This window comes from Rhincodon typus, chromosome 9, assembly GCF_021869965.1.
Source record: "Rhincodon typus isolate 14 chromosome 9, sRhiTyp1.1, whole genome shotgun sequence".
Taxonomy (NCBI): Eukaryota; Metazoa; Chordata; class Chondrichthyes; order Orectolobiformes; family Rhincodontidae; genus Rhincodon; species Rhincodon typus.
The window spans coordinates 64,575,488-64,599,712 of NC_063340.1; the positions used below are offsets into that span (position 1 = coordinate 64,575,488).

Consider the following 24,225-nt stretch of genomic DNA (forward strand, 5'->3'; position numbering starts at 1 on the left):
CTGCCTCACCGACCCGCTCTCGCCTGCCTCACCGACCCGCTCTCGTCTGCCTCACCAACCCGCTCTCGTCTACCTCACCGACCCGCTCTCGCTGGTCCACTCATGATCCGCTGCCATTGCTCCAGCCCACATTCAATCCGCCGTCGCTGCAGGACACAACCCACGCATTCAGCTCCCGCCACGTGTGAATTGGTCAAAATGAGATGCATATTAGTGCTTGGATTATCCATCATCTCAGTTCCTTTCCCTTCTGAACAATTCCTTTTTTTGTGCACTGAGGCACAAGCAGTTTCCAGGTTCAATTTGTAAGGGGCTCCGTAGTTGAACGACAAAAATTGGAGTAAATTTTAGGGAAAATTTAATTATTCAAGGTGAAATTTTAAACTTTTTTTTACTGTATTGCCTGGTAAGCTGTGGAGCCATACAGACCAGAGAAGTCCAAGGATCAATGTTCAGAGTTTACCGCATTAACTGACCTCAGCATAGACTGTAATAGGGCCACTACCATTGACCCTTGTACCTCTGAGATATGCAGGATTAAAAATTAGCAAGGGCTTGGGCTCCAGATCAAGATCCAATAACTCTTATGTGTGTGCATGTATACACTGGGAAAGACATTTGCTAAGGATGGGATGAGCTGATGCCCTCCAAGGAAAAAACCTGCTGGCATGTATTTTATTCACTTAAATCTAAAGAATAGGATGTTAAGAAAGATACATGTCAGTGTTTTGAATCTTTTGAACCATTATTCATTGTGAGGTAATATCTTTTGGAGCTTTCAATGTTTCTATTTAAAACAATGCTTCTGATGAGAGAAGAAAGTTGAGTATATGTTCTGAAGAAGGGTCACTGGACTCGAAATGCTAACTCTGCTTTCTCTCCACAGAAGCTGTCAGTCCTGCTGTGTTTCTCCAGCAATTTCTGTTTTTGTTTCCGATTTCTAGCATCCACAGTTCTTTGTTTATTTTTTAAAATTGAGTATTTGATTTGGTAATAAATCAACAGAGCATCTGAACATTGCTGAGAGGAAAGATTTAGCCACCTGGCTGACTGTGAATCAGTTTGAGATTGTAAAGATATGAGCGAAATATAAAGGTGAAACACTGCAGATGCTGAAAACACAGAGACTGTTGGAGAAACTCAGCAGGTATGGCAGCATCTGTGGACAGAGAAATGGAGTTAATGTTTCAAGTCTGGTATGACTTTTGCTCAGAACCAAAGCCAAAGAGCTCAGATGGAGAATGGCTGCCGTTTCTTCAAACAGACACTCAGAAAAATATCAATAAAAGTGCAAGTGGTGGAACTATGATGGAAAATAATGTCATAAAGGACGATGAATGAAAAGAAAATGAAGGAAATCTGTATAAACACAGGAAAGTGAAAGAAGCCAACTTTGAGCAGGTCATCTGGATCAAAGAATATGTATTTAGACAAAAAAATTGAATAAAAGTTTGAAGATTATCTTGAATGCTAGTGACACAGATAGATTTTATACAAAATGGCACATATGCAATTAATCGACCCTTTCCCTTCAACTGTCCCAACATAAACAGGTCATTCAGATGAATTGAACATTCTTTTTGATGAAAAGCTACAGATACTGGAGACCTAAAATAATAGCATAAAATGCTAGAAACATTCAAAAGGTTCAACGTCATGGGCAAGAGAGAAACAGGGTTAACCTGCGGAATTTAATGTCACTTTCCCGCCCCAGCCAGACCCTGGAAGCAGGTCTCGAGTTGGTGTAAGCTGGGTGTTGGGTTGGAAGGTGTAGGGTGGCAATCCTGGCCCTCCGCCAATGTCCCTGAAATATTCTTCTGCGCTCAGAGACCAAGTAAGGCAGTGTTCGTTTAAAGGGTATATCCATCCACTGCTGGTTCTTAAAGAGCAGCTGGTATACACCCTGACTTGTGGGCAACCTACAATGTAGATTCTCTGCCCGGACTTTCGATGCGGGGAGGCAAGGGTTGGTAGGAGGACCCCTCATACGTGAAAGTAAACGCAATAGTGAGAAAGCAAGAGCTTGATCGGGTCTCCTGAAAATGGCTGCAATGGGACGTTCAGCTGTTTTTCCAGCTGGGAGATGACTATCCTTGCTGTGGCCGTTAAATTCCCTCCAAAGCTTCAGGTTGATGTCTTTTTGGCAGAACTCTAATGGAAGGTCATTAACCTGAAATGTAAATCCTTTCCATAGATCTTAATCTCATCCATTTACCTTCTTATCAGGCCTCATTCTCTTGCTCAGAAATGCATTTAATTATTTAGTGAACTATTTATACTGTTTGCTTTAATGGCTTCCATGGTAATTCATGCCACATTGACCAACGTTAAGGTGGCTATGATTTCTTTCTGAGCTATATAAACTGGATGGATAAAGGACATATTTGATGAAGGTCACCAAACATTTTTGCTTCAGTTGTTTTGGAAAATGTAATGTTAAATGTTTAGATTTTGACATTTTTGAAGGCATCAAGGTCGATATCACTGGTGATCTGGAGATGGATTTTCATTTTTGAGTGGCCCAGTTAATCCATAAAATTCCACTGGTGAAATGAACACTCTGAAAGTGTGTCGTGTTGCAGTTTGTAACTTTGGACTGGCACAGTATTGGGTGGGTTGAAAGATGGCCTCGTTGACAAAAAATTGATCCTGTGCAAAATAATTTTAGGCCTACAGTTTTGGGTCATCTTCCTCTTGACCAGCAGTTTTAAGGGCAGCGTTTGTTGCACATGGTCCACCCAGCTGGGTTAACTGGAGTCTACATCAGGAAGAACCCATTGGTTCAAGGGGCTGCTGCCTGATACAGGCAGACGCTTGGGCCACCGAGTGGAAGGACCAGGTTGAAATGAAGGAGGCACAGTTATCAATCAGTAAGTTGACCATCATAATACAATCCCTGTCATGGCCTGCTTTTCAGTTCAATCTTCTTAAATGTAATCATAAGGAACACCATTCCTAAACTTTTATCCTAAAAAGTACTTTAAAAGCCACTAAGAATTTCTCACTGTAGCTTCTCTTCACTTCATCCCCTTTTCTCCTAAATCACTTTCCACTCTTTTTTTCAATGTTTTTCTACTCATTGTTCCACAAGTTTGAGGTAGAATAAAAAGAGCAAACTGGAATGTTGACTTGAGGTTTGAAAATAAAGTAACAATATTCCTTTGTCACAAGAATTATATTACTAAAGTATTAAGATAGAGGGTTAGAGTTCATAGATGATCAGAATTCATAACAATTATTCCCGATGCCACAATTGATGGGAAATCACTAGTTGGAATAGTTGGATAAAATATCTTAAAACTTTTTTTACACCAGCTGGCAACAAAACAGATCATGTTTGTGGCATTTAATAAGTTGGGAAGAACAGATTTCTCTGCTGTATAAATATAAGCCAGTATAAACATATACACATCACAAAACATTCTGTCCTTTTCCCACAAGTTGTGTAATTTATCCCAAGCCCTCCTGTCCTAGCTATGACATTATGAACTGTGTTTCAACTCCCACTGGTGGATACTACAAGTTAATAAATCCAGTTTTATTTGCAGCTTATTCAAAGCAAAGTAAAGGCTGGTTGGGGGAGGAGTAGGGAAAAATCGGGCAGTAAAAGACGTGGTGAACCCACCGCTTTCAGAATGCTGACTGCTTCCTTACTGAGCCAGACCGGGTACAATACATCATCGTGCAAGATGGACTCGAAAAGGTCGTCTTCATTGTCTGCTTCGAAAGGTGGTTGGCCAGCCATCATCTCGTACATCAGGACCCCTAAAGCCCACCAGTCCACTGAAGGGCCATACTCTAATTCTTGTAGGATCTATTCAGAAAGGCAAGCAGATGTTAAAGAAATGTACTATGCTGCTCAGCTGATAAAATCCACTACTTATTTTAGACCATTACTTTGAGAATGTTTACCCTCCAGCCACTTCCCTGATGCATAACATTTATGGCTCAAGCTTCCAGCATTTCATCTGAATTTTCCAAGCTGGCCATGAATAGACAGATTTTATAATTTGCCATTTGAAATACCTTTCAATCTGTTTTTGGCATATATTCATAAAACTACTAATGACATTTCCAAATACTGTGGTAAAATTTAACTAGGGTTCAGGTGTAAGAAAAGTGGTAGTTATTGAATGTATATTAATTGTATTTAATTGTCTTTTGGCCCTTTAGTATAAGTTTCATTTTTTCATTCATGTCCATGAATAGATCAGCAACGTTATGCCCCTGAACGTGTGCACAAGCAAATGTCATCTCCGCAGTATAATTTGATGACAGATCATAGTTATGCACTGGAGACAATGTTGGGTGAGCTGTTTCCTGCTCATCCTTTGGAATAGCCCTTCTCTGGCAGTGGGACTTCAGCGAGATGGGGTGGAGTTCTACAGTGAGGAGGATGCATAAAAGCATTGGTGCAATGACACAGCTTTGCCTAACGCCAGTTAACATTCATATTGGATCTGAGGGTCTGCTACTGAAGATCACAACTTGCATGTCATCATGCAAGAGGCAGAGGATGGTGATGAATTTCTGTGGCTAGGCAAATTTGTGGAGGATGATCCATGATCCCTCCTGGCTGACCAAGTTGAAGGCCTTTATGAGTTGGAAGAAGGCCATGCATAGAGGTTTCGGTAGTTCTCTACATTTTACTTTGACTTGCCTTACATGTGACGATCATGTTCACTGTGTCTCTTAATGGACAGAATCTGCACTGTGACACTGGTAGGAGCTTTTCAGCTTTGAGGAAAAGGAGATTGAGGCCGATTCTTGCAATGACCTTGCCTGTGGTGGAGAGCAGGCATTGAGCATTAGCTGAGTATTCACTTAAGCCTCCTAGAGAAGCGGATGAGGGAATTTGTTCAAAAAGGGAATTCTTATCATTTGTGAGCCATTGTGTGGTGACTCCTAAGCAATGCTCAGATTATGTTTCTCAAACTCCAGTATTCAGTGCTTTTGAGGATGAACTCGCCATGTGAAAAAATTGTAAGTAAACACAGACTGCTAAAAAAAGCACAGACTGAAACTGTGGTGTTGAGTTAGATGGTGTGTAATGTATAAAGATCAGTCGTATTCTTCTCCAACTGACTATGAAATAGAACATATTGACATCAATGGATAGAATATTTGGAAGGGGGGAGAGAAGAGGGGAGGTGCCTATCTGCTCCTGCTTGTCTATACAAATAGCAAAGTTATATTTTACCCTTCAGTAAGTGAAATCTATGCTACAAACAGAACATGTTCTTCAGAACATTTATACGTGAAACACAGAAAATAATGCATATAGAGTTGTATATTAATTCCATTTAATTAACCCCACTTGTCTAAACTTTCTCCTACACTTTATATATGAGTACCTCTCATTCTGAGGCAGGAGTAAGCCTCAGATGCCCATTCAAATAGCCACAGACTTTGAATGCCTTAGCATATCTGCCATTTCACATTAGGCATATGTCTGCTATCAGCAAACAGTTTATGAATCTTGAGGAGGCCTGAGAATCCAGGTTGCCTGCCCGCATAAAGTATCTGAGTATATTTAGTTCGACTATACTGTCCTCATAGCTGCTGAGTCAAGAACAGCTAATTCAAGACCCATCAGAAGCAGAATTTTGAGTGCTGCTACTTGATTCGGACCTTTATGGAAATGCATCAATGACAGTATGCTATAAGTAACAGTAATGAAGAACATTAGGCTGGATTCTATGTGTGTGTTTTCAGTGGTGGAGGGGTAGCATGTTAAATAGGACAGGTGCACATGCCACTACCTCCCAGCAACCCCATGTAACTTTGAGTGGGTGTGTGTTGAAATCAGCAACCCACCCACAATCTCTAAAGAAATAATTAGAGGTCAACTCAGATTACAGAATCATCGAAAAGTTACAGCACAGAAGGGAGCCATTCAGTGTGCCAGCTCACTAAACTATCTGCCCATTCTGATCACACTTTTCAGCACCAGGTCTGTAGTCCTCATGCCCCCTCTAATCCTTATGAGGAAAGATGGTACAGACTAGACTTGTTCTCACTGGCGTTTAGAAGAGTAAGGGGTGACTTGGTGATGTTTATAGTATCGTGAATGGTCTTGCCAAGATGGATATGGAAAGCGTGTTTCCTTTTGTGAGAGTTCAGAATGAGGGGACACTGTTTCAAAATTAGGAGTCACCCGATAGGACAGAGATAAGGGGAACATTTTACGCTCTGAGAGTTGTATGGCTTTGTAACTCTCTGCCTCAGAAGGTGGTGGAGGTTGGGTCCTTGAACATTTCTAAGGCAGAGCTAAATAGATTATTGTCAGAGAATTGAATCAAAGATTATCAGGGGTAGATGTGAATGTGGAATTTAGAACACAAACAGATCAGGCTTGATCTTACTCAATGACTGAACAGGTTTGGTAGGCTGAATGGCCTATGTCTGCTCCTAATCTGTAGGTTTGTATCTATGTTTGTATGCACAAGCTCTACAACCAGCAAGAGATAAGGACCCAGATAATATGATTTTCGAGATGTTGATTGCTGGATAAATATTGACCAGCATGTTGGAGAGAACCTCCTCATTCGTTCTCAATTTCTGCCACCGGGTCCATTACAAATCCATTTGGAAGGCAGACGGAGACTCTGTTTAACATCTCATTTGAAAGACAGCACCTCCAACAGGGGCAGCATTCCTCCAGTACTGTACTGAAAAGTTAATTTGAATTACATGCGAGAATCTAGAGTGGGACTTGAATCTTCAGCCTTCTGATGAAAGTCAGGTACTGCTGAGCCAAAGTTGAAATATTAAGAAGTTTCAGAAACAACTGCTCAGTTGGTTTGGAAATAGTTTCCAACGCACATCTGTAATTTTTCATGAAGACTTCAGTGACAGAGTTCTGATTTGTAATCATAAATGACTATCATTAACCATTATCTCAACATCAGTATTTAATAGAAATGAAATGTTGTCTGTTTATTTTTGACTTTGACATTACAATGAATCCTCTACTTTGTCTCATTTAAATGCTGCTCTACAAAGCAACAGAGATGAATATTTATGCTGATGATTGTCACAACTAAGATTTCAATCTCAGATTGGGGTTTTAGTGCAGGAATTCACAATGCATACACTTCCCTAAAGAAGACGAACAAAAATCAGGACACTGATAAACTTATGCATATTTCCTACTAATCAGATTGCAATATGGAATGGGCAGCGGACTCACACAGCTATTGAATTAGAAAGGCAAAAGAAACTATTTCTCAAAACCATGCAGGAAAAAATATTCAAACATAAAGTAAACCTATTCAGGATTTTGGCACAGTTTGCAAGAATTGTTTCACTTGGGGTGCACTGAAGAATGTTATGGTCCTGGTAATTTTGGTGATGAGCACCATAGTATTGCTATTCTCTGTGAGAAACTACTGGCTGACAGGAGTCACATGCAATCCAGAATGGGTGAAAATGGAACCTTTCCCTCCCTCATGAATATCATATGGATTTCAAATTACCTTGGGATACCCTGAAGCTAGAAGGAGCACTGCACAAATGTGAGATCTCCACTTATTAGGTATCCAGCATCAAAAGAAGCACAACAATGGTGCCCAAGTGGCAGAAAAGACTTGTAGGGTGGTGCACGTCCCATGCTATGAAATGGCAGGAACTAGTTTTACATCTTCAGAATAGACAATAATACAGTTTCATTAGCCTCAGCCACATTCCCAATGGACAACGTGTCAAAAAAATGCAAAAGGATGACTTTAAGATCTTGGCCAGGACCATGAGGGTAACTAAAAACCGAAAGAACTGCAGATGCTGAAAAGCAGGAACAAAAACAGAAGTCGCTAGAAAAGCCCAGCAGGTCTGGCAGCATCTGTGAAGAAAAAATCAGAGTTAACGTTTCGGGTTCTGAGGAAGGGTCACCGGACCTGAAACGCTAACTCCGATTTTTTCTTCACAGATGCTGCCAGACCTGCTGAGCTTTTCTAGCAATTTCTGTTTTTGTCCACGAGGCTAACTGTCAACCACAGACCTTCTCTATTCCTTAGTGGTTGTTTACAGTTCATTAATAACAATAGGCACAATTGTTGATGTATAGCGCAGAAGATGTAAACTAGGAACCACTGAAAGAACAGAAAACAAAGGCTGCAGGGAGAAACTTGGTGATTTATACATAATATTGCATATATGTGGAACGGATAGGCTTTCTGTTTAATTTTACGCTCTCTTGAAATAGACTTTTGTGTCATGGCATAATACTTTCCCTAACAGTCCACCTAAGAACCAAAGAACTCACCAACTGAAGTGCGATCAATTGTGAATGTTAGTCCAACCTGGGATTTGAAGTCACATTCACAATCGGCATTTAACACTCCATGGCAAGATTTAAATTATGATTTTTTGACTTCTTACTGTGAAGGTGAGGTAAAATCAAATGCTTTACTCACATGAAGAGCAAAGTTCCAAAGGTTTGTTGGTATATAAAGATCATTGAGAGAAAACAACCATACCTCAGGGGCAATATAATCAGGGGTACCACAGAAGGTAGTCGTTGTGATACCATTCAGAATGCCTTCTTTGCACATGCCAAAGTCAGCCAACTTGCAGTGTCCCTCAGCATCCAGCAAGATATTGTCCAGTTTAAGATCTCTGCAAGCAACAAATAAACATCCTCATATTAGTTTTGATGTGCATGGTACTTCAATTGAGCACGCCTGATTAGCTGTTTGGCCTAATGAGTTGAAAAGGATATAAATTATTTACAAAGCAGGTTGACACATCACTGCTAAGATAGAATTGAGAATTCTACAGAAAATAAGGCAGTCTTGTATTGACTGCTTTGTAATTATGAACGGTAACATGGCTCACATGAATTTTCTTTTATTGTGTCTATAGTTGACACTGAAAAAATGTTTATAGTCTCTAATGATATTGCACAGCAGGGATACCTAGTCATATTTATTCAATGACCTGTAAGCTCACACATTGATCTCATGAAGTCCAGGCCCAACAGAGTAGGTTTAATGAGTCAGAACTGTTCTAAAGGTCAACTTAGTTTTGAAATTATTTATCTTGTACTACTAATTTATATTGATTAACTTAAAAAAATGTAAATCACATTTTAAATTTGAAAATTGACTTTGCTTTTATCTTCGTGCATACAGATTTCAGATGATGTGAGAATGGATCACCAATGGCAAGATAATTGTGCTAATCTGAACCTGCCCACACAGATTGGTCCTTTGGGATGCTATACTGTGAAATGTTTGACTGTATTATATGGGGAATTCTGGTGTTCACTGAAGGTAGCTGTTTTTTTAAGTTTCATTAGGAAAATTTTGAAAGTTGAACAAATTTCAGATTGCAGAAATTTGTTTATCTGCAAAAGGAACAAACAACTGATACAGTTGTTGATTTTCCCCATGGTAAAATGCTGCTTTCATGAACATTTTAGTGCACAGGGCTTCTCACTCCTGCAGATAAAGATGTGGACACAGTTCATGCTATACTTTTAATCTGAACAAAATGAAACTTGTTAAATATATCACGATGTGAACAGTAGCATCCAGTCTCCAATCCCAAAAGTAGTCAAATTAGTTACCAGCACAGTGTATATCTACAGTTCCCCAGTGTTAGACATATTGCCGCCTGCTATGAAATCGGTTTTCGTAACCACTGGCAGTTCAGATTGCTTAAGAAACACATAGTTAACAAGGTACAGCAAAGACTAATTGGTTTCAGAATGTACAAAAGAAAGTCATGGAGTGATGTCAGTATTTTTAAGCAATAAAATATCTTTTGTCTATGTTATTAGTTGGATTTTGTTATGGGCCCTTTTGAATGCACTGCTGGATAATGAAGTTCCCAGAATGTAACCTGACATAATAAATCTTTTCTTTTATTGTTTAGTTAGTTAGATCACTGACGGTTAGATCACTAAAACATATTCACACAAGGTTGCAGACTTTCTTTAACAACAGAACAGAATTTTATAATACAAGGAGAAAAAACACAAGTTAATTAAAAATGGAAGATTGTTGAGGTTGGTTGGCTCGCCGAGCTGGTTTGTTGTTCCGCAGACGTTTTGTTACCGTGCTTGGTAACATCCTCAGTGCAGCCTCTGATGAAGTGTCGATGTGTTTTCCCGCCTGGTTTTTAAACTCTGGGGTCCGTTGCGATGGATTGCCTCACTTCCGGGTTTCCTCCGTAGTGGAATGTATATGGTGTTCATGACACCAACTGGCTACAAAAAGACATGACCAATACTCACTCATCTCAATCCACATGGACAAGGAGAACCATGACTTCGACTGGGACAACACCAAGATCCTGGGACAGGCTAGGCAGAGACAAACACGAGAATTCCTGGAAGCATGGCACTCCACGAAGCATGCTATTAATAAACACATTGAACTCGACCCCATATACATTCCAGTACGGAGGAAACCGGGAAGTGAGGCAATCCATCGCAACGGACCCCAGAGTTTAAAAACCAGGCGGGAAAACACACCGACGCTTCATCAGAGGCTGCACTGAGGATGTTACCAAGCACGGTAACGAAACAAACGTCTGCGGAACAACAAACCAGCTCGGCGAGCCAACCAACCTCAACACCCACAACCCGAGCTACAGATCTACTCCAAAACCTTAATGGAAGATTGTTAGAATGATCGAAAAATACCAAACAAAACAAAGTTTAAACTATTTTTCCTACGCTATCCATTAAAGAGACTCAGGTCTAGAGAAATTACTCTCCTATTTCAACTTTTTGAGTTTCTACTTAACTGACTCCTTGCAGAATGTTTTCAGTGGAGTCAATGAGCAAAGTCCTTTGCAAGTCAGCTGATGTGGGATTTTTACAAATTTGTGAGCCCAAACTTTCTTGGTTCTAATAATGTGCAGATTTCTTAGCAAATTCTCCTGCTTTGGAAGTTCCACAAACTAAGCCCTTCTGCTAATGTGACCAGTTCCCTGAACAGCCCAGAACTCCTTCCAGGAGAAAAATTAAACCAACTTTTAAACTCAACCCTGGTGTCGTCTGAACTGAAACAAGAATTTCATTTGGCCTTAAACGTTTAGCCTACCCATCATAAAATCAAGAGCACAAACACCTTTCCATTTACACCATATGGTCTGCAGTCATTTGCTTTCTGACAATATTGGATTTAGGTCACTGTTCCAGTCGGACTTTGACTTTTTTGTTAAAGAAAATCCTTCAGAGAAATAACCAACACCCATTGCCTCAATTTTTAAATCCAAATCCCAAAAATGACATTATATAAAAGTTATAAACCTTTAAATACATGTTCAAATCAAGAACTAGCTTTCATAGGTTTTACCACACAGAATCCAGCATTATGACTGTATATGTACTGTCCCTTTGTTTTGATGCTAAGCTTCAAAGTAATTTACAAAGATGTAGCATCACATCAGGTGAGAGACCATGTTCATGTCATAACAACATTTTAACCAGTCATGCACCACAGGATAGCGACTGCAGAGCTTGATCTGAGTACAAGGTCTACAATTTAAATAACAACATAACCATGAGAGTTTAGCATAATCCTGTGCTCGCAGAAAGCTAAGTGTATTTTCAAGAACTGTGAATCAGAGGTGGCCAGCAATGGAATCCAAGTCTCTGAATTGCCATGGTAGCATGGCTTCTAGGTACTTGAACTCGCTTGACTTTGCTTGATGCAATATAAATTGGGCAAAAGGCAAAGCTAACTTGCATCGAGGCGGATACAGTAGCAACGCAGGGTGGGAGTGAGAAAATATTATGCCAATTTGCAGTAGGTATGAGTTGAAGGGACCATATTATTTTTGTGGGACACTCTCACCTTCCTTGGTGCGATCGAAATAATATTAAAATACATTCACTTAGCTGTCTCCAGCCATACCGTGGGAGTGTGAAGGTCACATTAAGCTATAAACCCTGATTCCCTTACTGATTTTAAGTCTGTATACTCAGCATTTAATATATTTAATGGCTCAGCCTTGATATTTAACAATACAGCCTTTGATGGTAAAGAATTGCATAGATTCACTAACTCCTGAGAGAAAACATTCCTTCTCATCTCTGTTTTAAATATGCAACTTCTTATTCTGAGATTATACCCTCTAGTCCTAGACAAAGAGAAACTACCTTTCTGCATTTACCCTGTCAAGCCTCCATATAGTCTTATACGTTCCAATGAGATCTCTCCTTCTCCTAAACTCCAATGAGTGCAAGACCTACCTACTCAAATTCTCCAATTAAGGAAGTCTCTCCATGCCCAGGATTAACCCAGCAAACCTTTCCTGGACTGTTCCTAATGTCATTATATCTGTCTTTAGATAAGGGAGTCAAAACTGTTCATAGTATTCCAGTTGCGGTATGACTAGTGCCTTTTATAGTTTTAACAAGAATTTATTTTTATGCTTCATTCCCTTTGAAATAAAGGCCAACGTTTCACTTTCCTTTTGTATTACCCACTGAACTTGGATGCTAGCTTTTTGTGATTCATGCACTGGGATGTCCAAATCCCTCAATGCTGCAGCTTTCTCGAGTTTTACCCCATTTAAATAATTTTCAGCCCTTCTATGCTTCCTCCCAACGTGCATAATCTCTGTATTGCTCTGTGTACTTCTTGGGTCATCCTTACAACTTGGCTTCCCAACTATTTTTGTGTCATTTTCAAACTGGCTGATAGTACCTTCCCTTCTGCCGTCCAAGTCAATATATATTGTGAATAATCCCTGTGACACTTCACTGGTTACAGGTTGCCATCCTGAAAATGCCCCTTTAACTGAACTCTACGTTCTATTAGTTAGCCAATTCTCTAACCATCAGAAAGAAATGCTTAAAGACCTGTGTTCATGTTTAACAAACAGTACACAACTGAAGAAGAACTTGTTTCAAATATGCAGTCACAAATGAAATAGGGAAAACGGTAATGCAGCTTTTTAATCACATCTGTGAGAAAGAGTGTTTCAATGAGAAATAAGCAAGTCAGCTTGATAATTCAGCAATACTAACCCACACTTTGTATGACTACTTTTATGTAATAAATGTCCTGTGGTGTTTTACAGGAGATCAATTGACACTGAACAGAATGTGCAGAAAATGTTACAATAGAGAACTGAAGGGGCAGGTGAAGAGATGGATAGAATCATTGAAACTTACAGCACAAAAAGGGTTCTTTGAAAGAGTAGTCGTGCTAAGTCCCACATCCATGCTTTCTGGCTATAACCCTGTGAGCTCTTTATCCTCTCACCCCTTTTAAAATCATCATGATAAATTATTATATAAATTATTAAAAGTGTTTAAAATTATTTGTGGAATCAGTTTCCGCCACCTTTTCAGGTACAGAGTTCTGAATCTCAAGCAAATCGCTGCACAAATGAATGTATCTACCCTTCTGCTTTTGATCTATGAACTGGCTGTGCTTCAGCACAGGAGCACATAAAACAATGGCTAGCCCACCTCCTTCAAGCCCAGTCCCGAGCTTACTCCCACAGTATGGAGGCTGGGCGACCATTCAAAGACAGCAGCACCCCCCATACTTAAATAAATAATTAAGGTTTTGTGATTTGATTCGATTTATTATTGCCACCTGTACTGAGATACAGTGAAAAGTATTGTTTTGTGTACTAACCGACAAATCATACCTGAGTACATTGTCACCATATTACACTGTCGGCGCTAACATAAAGCAGTGTAAGGCTGTTGTGGTACAGTGGTAATATCCCTACCTCTGAGCTAGGAGGTCTCAGTTCAAGACCCACCTGCTCCAGAGGTGTGGAATAACATCTCTGAACAGCCTGATTAGAAAATATCTATGGGCAGCCCATTTTCTTCATTTAAAAACTTTTTTAAAATGGCATAGGAAGAAGGGGAATACTATGTTTGGAGGGTGCCCTTGGCACAGTGGGAGCTGCCACCCACTCCCAAAGAAGAAAATGTCCCTACTTCCATCCGAGCTGCCTAGACTTCAAAACCCCAATACCCGTGACTTACTTCACTTCAGGATATATGGAGCTTCCTTTGCCCATCGCTGCCAGGAAGACCAGAGCTGCCAGAAAATCATCTTGGCTAGTAGCTCCAAAGGATGTACCGTTGCTCTTAGTGAGGGAAGAACTCCGAGTCTGCAGCACTTCTGCCCACCTGTAGCATGTTCTTCCTGGTCTGTCAGCTCACCAACCATTTTCCTTTTGGGGCTTTGGGGAGTGAGCTGTCTGCTCCCTCCTCCCTTCCCAAACCTCCCCCACCCATTCCGTCACCAACCCCAACCACCACATCCCATCCCCATAATTTTCTGCCTGATGACTTCTAGTTATTGATTCAGTTGCCAGATGGAATAGCTTTTCTCTGTCTATCTTTACCGAAACCTCGCACCTTCTTGAAAACTTCTATTTGGTAACCCCAGAGCCTGCTCTGTTCCAAGGAGAACAGTCCAAACTTTCCTGAACATGAACCTGTGAGAAAAATATTTGTTTTAAAGATTGGCTTTGTTAGCAATGGCTGCATGACTGATGCTGAAGTCTTACAGAATCTATTTAGAATCTATAAGCAAACTGGAGTTGAGATCACACACAGTATCCTGGTCAAAGTAGCGAAAAAGCTAAAATGTATTCCACATGGCTCAGAAATATGGACAGATTGTTGTTTCTTTCCTGCGCATTTCCATTCTATTTATTTATTGAAATAAAAGTTCAATTTATTTGTATTCAGTGACCTGAAGAAACTTAGTTTCTTTCTTCACAGATGTTGCCTAACCTACAGGGTTCAATTCACAAGAAGAAATAAGATAGATGTTGAATACATTTTAAAGCAAGCAAATGTAACATTAAGTTAGAAAGTGAGAACAAAAAAATGAAGAATGAACAAAACAGAGTTGTGAATCAATGGACTAAAGACAGACAATGAATGTAGTATCTGCTAATTCAGGTGCTCAATGGGTTCCTGCTGAGAGATTGTGAGCCAGAGACCTGAATCAGGGAACAATAATAACACAAAAGCCTGGAAAGCAGTAGAAAGTGAGTCCATACAATTGCAGTCAAAAGCCTGGATCACAGCCTTGGCAAAGACTTCAACATCATATTCTTCCTATCAGCTCTTGGAATTACCCACCCATTATCAAACTTGCATTCAATTCCAGTTTCCCAATGTTGCCCTTCAACTTGGGTCTTTTTCTGGCTAGGACTCATTCCATTGACTTCTGACCATTCCAAATCATGGACTTTTTACACATTTTAAGAAAGACAAATGCCCAAAATCTTAAACTAGAATTTTCACATGGTCCGGATGCTCCAAAAATGGAGTTATACATGATCCTTCTGCACCACATTTGCATTTCTACAGGTATTGGTGCAATTATTGAACAACTAACATCTCCCAGTTGGCATCTCAAGTCCACTCCCTCTTCCCCACAGTCCTCAATCACAATCAAACCAACCAAAGAGAAGATATTTGAAACACCAAACTAATTAGTTCCTGTTTCAACTGAATATCTGATACTTGAAAATCAGCAAAAAATATACTGCCTGTGATCAAAGCAAATTTAGATGGTTAAGCATTTACAGAATTTATTTATCTATACCAGTCCATTTCTGAAAAAATTATTAATAGTATATTTGTATTTTTCTCAAGATGTTCCCATATCCCAACCATAAACTTTCAATAACACTGTTTGATCACATGTATTTGTGATGCTCTGCATTCAAAATCTGTGTTCCAAAGTGTTCATTCCATCATTGTTTGACATCCACTTGTGATCTATTGATTTCAATGATCTTGAAATTAAATCAATCAGTGCTGCAAGCACACCAATTCCAAACGGCTATTTTCATTTGAAGCACTCAACAGTGCTCAACTGAAATCATTGGAAATCAAGAAAGCAGAAACAAAAACTTGATCACCTTATGAAGGATCTAGAGAAGCAACAAGTTAGGGTTCAGATTTTTTCAAAGTCCCAGCTGCAAGCAGTGACGGTATAACAAGAAAAGGAACAACTCAAGCAAATCTCAGAGATTGACAACAGGAAATCCCCAGTTGTAAGTGTGGCAAGATAAATCATTGCAGTGATCATTATAGCGTTATTAATACTAACTGTATTGGTTAATGTAATTGATTAGCATTGTAATATGATGTCACATTATTATAATAAATTCTAGTCCTAACCCTTCCTCCCTTCTCATCCTTTCCTTCACACATCACTCCTAACCCTACTGCGCCCCTTTATGAATACTCCTCCGTCCACCTTTCCTTCCCTCTGCACACATCTCTCTTGCCCCATCTGCTGTCTCGCTTTCTCTCTCTCTCCCTTTCACCCCTACCTCTACATTAGCTTCCACACTCCAGCCGACATTCCCCCATCCCATACCCCAACACAATTCTGCCCCTGGCCCCAGCAGGTGGCAGGGAACTGGAAGCAACACTTCACCCGAATGTACCACAATCTAATCTATTGCATTCGCTGCTCACAATGTCACCTCCTCTACGTTGGGGAAACGAAGCGTAGACTGGGTGACTGCTTCGCAGAACATCTACATTCTGCTCGCAAAAAAGACCCTGAGCTTCCAGTTCCCTGCCACTTTAACACACCACCCTGTTCCCTGGCCAACATCTCTGTCTCTGGCTTGCTGTTGTGTTCCAGCGAACCTCAATGCAAGCTGGAAGAACAGCTTCTCATTTTCCGCTTGGGGACCCTGCAGCCCTCTGGACTCAATATCGAGTTTAATAATTTTAGGGCCCAACCTCTCCCAAGTCCTAGCTCCTAACCCCACACACCAGGCCTTGTTATCCTATAGCCTGCCATTAGGCACCACATGTTGTTAGTCACTAACAGTCTCCATTAACAACTATTCACCATCCTAGCCAGATCGTTATCAACTCCTTTGTCTGTCCAACTGCTCTTCTCTCTTTCTTCAGGCTCTATCCTATCGTTTACTCCCTACCCCTTCCCCTCCCTATTTTCTGCATATAAACCGACGTTTTCCAAGCCACCATTAGTTCTGAGGAAGGGTCACCGGACCCGAAATGTTAACTTTGATTTTTTTCTTCACAGATGCTACCAGACCTGCTGAGCTTTTCCAGCAACTTTGTTTTTGTTCCTGATTTACAGCCTGCCTGATGTTGCTTCCTCAGCTCCAGGATCTCAACAATCGGATATTTGACAACAACAACCTGTAGATGGGGGGCGGGTCTTAGGAAGTGTTCCAAGTTTTTGATCCAGGGACAATGAAGGAACAATGATATCATTTCAAGTCAGGATGGTGTCAGTTTGAAGGGGTACATGCGTGGGTTTGGAAAGTGCCATTGCAGGAACCTTGGCAAGTTGCTAACTTTCATTCTTTATTATATGCTCCTAGATTTAATCTACCGTCCTCTTATTTCTCCCAGTGGTCTCCCCTCTCCCAGCCCACTCCTCTGGCAAAGCATCACTTATATTTCCAACAGAGTTGGTCCCTCTGTCAGAAGACACTGAGGTCACCCTGGCAGAGGGGGCACAGGGATTACCCTGGCAGACATCACTGTCGCATAGTAGTCACAGAGCTCACCCTGGCAGTGGCTCAGAGGCCACCCTGGCAGTAAGCACAAAGATCCCAATGACAGAGTGGGTACAGGGGTCACCCTGGCAGTGGGAACAGAGGTCACCATGGCAGGGGGCAAAGAGGTCACTTTGACAGTGAAAGCAGAAGCCATTCTGTAGACATGGTCACCATTCCTGAGTAACATAGAGGTTGCCCTGGCAGAACTGGCACAGAGGCACCAGAGAATGATCAGAAAGAAGGGTTGCATGCTAAGTGAAATGGAAGGGGAAAATATTGAAAATACGCAGTAAGGTTTGTTTATTTTTGTTTAAATCATGATCTGTAGGAAGCTGCATTTGATGCTACTTCCCTCTACAGACAGATTTAACTCGCTGTGATCACCTTCAAATGCTCATGATCGCTTCTACAAGTTTAACAAGCTGTGATCACTTTTGAATGTTTGATAGCTCGAGTATAATCATCTCCAATTGGGACTCATTCTAGACTGCTTGAAGTCCATTGATGTCTGCTGCAGCTTAAAGCATTTTGGAGTTTGACTGAATATTCAGCTTTTCACTGGCTGAGATGGTGCATCCAACACAGAGCAGTGATTACTGCACAAATATAGCTCCATGAAAGCCAGAAACCCTCCCTGACTTTACTCAACAACAATCCCTTGCTGACAAACTAAGCACTGTCTGGGCAACATTGGCAAGTCTGATCCTGTCCTTGTCCAAAATTCCTCATACACACTATTCAACAGAGATAACCGAATAGTGATTGTGTGTAGGAAAACTGGGGAAAATATTCTCCTCCTTAGTGTGAGAACATGATTACCATTTGTAGCGCCCTGACCAAACACTAAGACCCGCTAAATCAGCTGAAACCCAGGATCAAAACTGGAATATTTATGACCTGTACAGCTCAGCACTGGGATGGAATTTAATGTAGGCAACGAGAACTCACCTTCTGGCTGTGGAGCTGGTGAGAACCCCAGTCAGGCACTTTAGTGACAGAAGCTGACTTTCTCCACAATTAAAGATCCCAGAGGCAGAGATCCTGCTTGCCAAGCATTGCTAGCCAATCACAGGCCAGCAACTCTGTGTTGCTCAGCAGTGCCACTAATCACTGCTGGCTGATGTCAGTAATGCACTCACCCAAGGGGGAGGATTGCTGAGTGACCCAGGTGAATAATGGTGGGAGGGAATCAGAGGGTAGTGGTCAGAGAGGGAGGAGGGGGAAGATTGGTCCTCACTCACATCCACTTCCTGGTGTTGGTCCCTTAACCTTTGATCAGGCACTGAGTGCCTTTTAACACAACCCTGCCCATCTCGCCCGAAGTTTGCAGAAGTTCAAATGGGGCTCACTTTGCAAAAATGAAATATTTGAGACAATAAGCAGTAATTTGTGCACTTAACAAAGATGCAATGAAAAGTAAACTAGATCAATACATGAGAGAAATAAATAGGTTATTTGAATCGCCTTAGGTGAGGAGGGAAGAGAGGAGACTCATGTGAAACATTAGCATCAGCAAAGGCACAAATGGCCTGTTTTTGCACTGTATCTTGTGCACGATTCGATATAACTACGGAGCCAAGAGCTAAACATAACTTATTAAAGAATTGTTAACATGAGCAAGAGAAAATCCGCCATCCACAGCAGTGAATGCTGGGTTTGTGGAATTTTTCAAAAGGAAATTGACCAGATTTGTGTCACGTGATAAAGTCTTAAATCTTGTGCCAAATGTTGATAGAAGGAAATCTGGTCCGGGCTGGGAGAATTAGAGAATACAATAACTTGGGACTGTAAGCAACACTAGTAGACAGATGAGACAAGACATACGGTCTGAACAGTCTTTTCTTGATCCTGATATCCTCCTGTTCCATTGTTATTCTTGTATCAAAGATCAAGGGACCTGAGTACCTCAGGAAAAAATGTCATTTTGTTTACACTAAATAAACTACTTGCTGTTTGATTGTTCTGGGTTTGTTGAATTATGTAACCTTTCCCTGTTCTTCAATTAGATCTCCTCTTATTTTAAGCTTCTCATTAGAGATAAAATCTTAGCCGATGTCTTCTGTACCCTCCACACAGCCTTGATATCTTTCTTAAAGTAGGACAGTATTGCAATAGGGGATGTGTTGACACACAAATTTGCTTCAAGGATAAAAGGGTAAATATTGGATGCAGAAGCAGGACAATGGGGAACAAGCAGAACGATGTTCAGGCTCCCAAACAAAGGCGGGTAAGTAGGTGGGAGGGGAAGCAGGAATTTAAAATATCAGCACTGGGCAGCATGTAAATTTCAATCCAATGCCAATAAACACCATGGCTTGGCAAGGACAGGACAGGAATCCTGCTCCCCTCCCACATAAGGTCAGAAGAACACCGTTAATGAAGCTCATTAAGAACTTGTCTCAAGGTAATCTATTTTTAAAGAGTCAGATGGACAGTTTATCCACATCTTTGGAAACTGACTGGCTGAAAGAAGGTAGTTAAAGAATAGGGTGACTGTTGAAGCTGCCTCAGGGCATACCTCAGCTCATAAGAGGATCAGCAGGACAAAGGGAGACTGAAGACCTAGTAAGAGTGTGTCCCTGATGCCACACAGGAAGCAAGGAAGTGTGGTTACTCAGCACCCAGGCTTTGAATGAACATATAGAAGTACAGTACAAGGAACGGGCTCTTCAGCCCACCATGTCTTTGCTGACCTTGAAGCTATTCTAATCCAAACACTTCCTCCCACACATCGTCCATATCCCTCTATTCTTTGCCCATTCATGGGTCTGTCTAAAAGCCTCTTCAACTCTGCTACCACCACTTTTGGCAGCAAATTGCAAGCACCTATCACCTCTGTATGAAACACTCTCCTCACACATCTCCTTTAAACTTTCTCCCTCTCATCTTAAACCTCTGCTCCCTAGTATACGACATTTCCACTCTGGGAAAAGACACTGACAATCCACCTATCCACGCCTCTCATAATTTTTCTACTTCTATCAGGTAGCCCCTCAGCCTCTGACACTCTAGAGAAAACAATCCAAGTTTGTCCAATCTCGCCCCATACCAACACACTCCAATCCAGGCAACATTCTGGTAAATCTCTTTGGCACCCTCTCTAAAGCCTCCACATCCTTTCTGTAGTGTAGCAACCAAAATGCACACAATACTCTAAATGAGGCCTGGGCAAAGTCTTATCTAGTTGTAACATGACATGCCAACTTTTATACTCAATGCCCTGCCCAATGAAGACAAACATGCCGTATGCCTTCTTCACCACTTTATCCACTTGTATTGCCACTTTCAGATAGCTATGGACTTGGACCCCAAATTCCCTCTGTATATCAATGCTGCTGAGAATCTGGTCATTTACTGTATATTTTCCTCTTGCATTTGACCTCCCAAAATGTACCACTTCATACATGTCCAAATTAAACTCCATCTGCCATTTCTCAGCCCAACTTTGTAACTGATCTATATCCTGCTACATCCTTTAATATCCTTCTTCACTCTCCACAACTCCACCAATTTTTGTGTCGTCTGCAAACTTACTAATCGGACCCACCGACATTTTCATCCAAATCATTTATATATATTACGAACACAGGTCCCTGCACTGATCCTTGCGGAACACCACTGGTCACAGACTTACAGTCAAAAATACACTCCCCCGTAACTACTCTCTCTTCCATGGCCAAGCCAGTTTTGTACCCAACTTTCCAACTCACCATGGATTCCATGTGATTTTATCTTTTGGACCAGCCTACCATGATGAACCTTGTCAAATCATTTAGTAATGCCCATGTAGACAGCATCCACTGCCTTATCTGCATCAATCAACTTGGCCACTTTTTCAAAAAACTCAATTAACTTTGTAAGACAAGACCTCCCTGCATGAAGCCATGCTGACTGCACCTCATGAGTCTCTTCATCAGAGCTGAAGTGAAGTTTGGAGTGGACAGCATTTATGTTATAGTTTGGGGTGTGGGGTGGGGAGGAGGCGTGGGGATAGTGGGCGTAGGGTGTTGGTGGAGAAAAGAAGTTAATAGTTCAGACGAAGTGATCACAACTTGTCCACCAGCACCCTAAGCCTACCACCCCAACACCACCTCCCCCCTCCAAACGATTGCATAAATGCTGTCCCCTCCACACTTCACTTCAGCTCTGATGAAGAGTCATCTAGACATGAACCATTAGCTTGCTTTCTCTCCATGGATGCTGTCTGACCCGCTGTGATCTCCAGCATTTTTTTGTTTTCAGTACAGATTCCAGCAGAATAGAAGATTGGCTGTCTGGCATAAGGCAGAGAGTGGAGATAAAGGGGTCTTTCTCAGGATGGCAGCCGGTGACAAGTGGTATTCCGCAAGGGTCAGTGTTGGGACCACAACTTTTCACTTTATATGTTAATGATCTAGATGAAGGAACTGAGGGCATTCTGGCTAAGTTTGCAGGTGAGACAAGGATAGGTGGAGGGACAGGTAGTATTTAGGAGGTGAGGAAGCTGCAGAAGGATTTGGACTGGTTAGGAGAGTGGGCAAAGAAGTGGCAGACGGAGTACAACGTGGGAAATGTGTGAGGTCATGCACTTTGGTAAGAAGAATAAAAGCATGGGCTATTTTCTAAATGGGGAGAAAATTCAGAAGTCTGAAGTGCAAAGAGACTTGGGAGTTCTAGTCCAGGATTCCCTCAAGGTAAACTTGCAGGTTGAGTCAGTAGTTAGGAAGGCAAATGCAACTTCAGCATTTATTTTGAGTGGACTTGAATGTAAAAGCAGGGTGTACTTCTGAGGCTCTATAAGGCTCTGGTCAGGCCACATTTGGAGTATTGTGGGCAGTTTTGAGCCCCATATCTCAGGAAGGATGTACTGGCCCTGGAGCGGGTTCAGAGGAGGTTCACGAGAATGGTCCCAGGAATGAAAAGATTAACATGTGAGGAACGTTTGAGGACTCTGGGTCTATACTCAATGGAGTTTAGAAGGATGAGGGGGGATCTAATTGAAACTTACAGAATACTGAATGGCCTGGACAAAGTGGATGTTGGGAAGATGTTTCCATTGGTAGGAGAGACTAGGACGTGGGGGCACAGCCTTAGAATAAAGGGATGACCTTTTACAGCAGAGATAAGGAGAAACTCCTTCAGCCAGAGAGTGGTGAATCTATGGAATTCACTGCCACAGTAGGCTGTGGAGGACAGGTCATTGAGTACATTTACGACGGAGATAGATAGGTTCTTGAATGTCAAGGGGATCGAGGGTTACAGGGAAAAAGCAGGAGAATGGGGTTGAGAAACATATCAGCCATGATTGAATGGCGGAGTAGATTTGATGGGCTGAATGGCCTAATTTCTGCTCCTATGTCTTATGGTCTTACCTGCAGTAATTTGTTTGTACCTGATAAGTCCATTCTTCTCCAAATGGTGTCCCTAAGAATCTCCCCCAATAATTTCCCTACTACTGATGTAAGGCTTACCGGCCTATAATTTCCTGGATTATCCTGTTGCCCTTTTTGAAGAAAAGAACAATATTGGCTATTCCCAGTCTTCCGGTACCTCACTCATGGCTAAAGAGGATACAAAGTTCTCTGTCAAGGTCCCAGAAATCTTCTCCCTTGCGTCCCTGGGTGACCTGGGATAGATCCCATCAGGCCTTGGGGACTGATGTACCTTAATCTATTTCAAGAAACACAACATCTCCTCCTTCTAAATTTCAACATGCCTTAGAGTATCAAGAAACCCTTCTCTAAACTTCCCATAATCCATGTCTTTCTCCTTGGTGAATATTGATGCAAAGTGTTCAATAAGGGCTTCACCCATTTCCTTTGGCTCTGACAACTCTGAAGAAGTCAGTATCACACCGACACATTGGGGCAGGACAGCAGAAGACAAGATTTCTACGGAAATTTAGACAGTTACCTGCCCAGAAGGAAGTCTCCAGCTGGCAACAGGGTTCTGACTGTCAGACTTTGAGCTTAGTTGTGATGAAGGACCACACCTTTTGCAGAGGGGCAATACTAACAGCATCAGGAGGGTCCAAGCAAGGAAATAAATACAAGTGGAAAATTGAGTCACATGCAGCTTCCTTCAGGTTTAGGTGATGCCAGGAGCTTGCATCTGTTGAGGAGGCTGGGCTGGGTTCAGCCATCACTGGCTTTTCTTACTGAAATATCCACTGTAGAAGACTGAGCAACCAGGAGATAACTGAGGACTAGTGCTGCAGGAGACTCCTACTCTGCAAGTCACAGACCATCCTTTCCCTTGTCAGTGAAAATCTCACACCTCGCAGCATGGACCATCATGTTGTGGCTATCAAAGTGACTGTTGCCTTCAATTTCTTCCCATGTGGATCATTCCAAGGATCAGCTTGACACTGATCCAGCTCCCTCAGAGCCAGCTCTCAGAGTGAATAGGATGTCTGACACTCCTGTTCTTATCTGTCAGGGTTCCCTAATTGGTCCAGATTATCAACTGAATCCAGGAACTCATATATCATTACGATCACCACATCCCTCCCCCTCTGAATCCAAGGACATAGGCCAGTTCTTTTTCTTGTAGCTCCTCCTGGGGCGTTTTAGCGTTGGGTCAGTTTCCTCTGACTCTGCCTCAGATATGGGCAACGTGTAATTGTGCCTAGAGTGTCTCGGAAGAAATTCATTCTCTTCTTCTGGCGGCCAAGGCATTAAGGTGGTGCCATCTGCTGTGTCCACCTCAGATTCTGAGGTCTCTTCCATGCCTGATGGAGAGGGAGAT

The 24,225-nt window shown here is 41.6% G+C and overlaps 1 protein-coding gene across 1 annotated transcript in view; it reads right to left on the bottom strand.

Moving 5' to 3' along the window:
• Positions 1-24,225, bottom strand: part of LOC109930871 (protein kinase C epsilon type) — a 229,968-nt gene that overhangs the window by 18,958 nt on the left and 186,785 nt on the right. Inside the window, exons 11-12 of the mRNA XM_048601242.1 lie at positions 8,478-8,616; positions 3,626-3,814 (exon numbers count right to left, since the gene is read on the bottom strand). Coding sequence (XP_048457199.1) covers positions 3,626-3,814; positions 8,478-8,616 — 328 coding nt within the window. The remainder of the gene's footprint in view (positions 1-3,625; positions 3,815-8,477; positions 8,617-24,225) is intronic.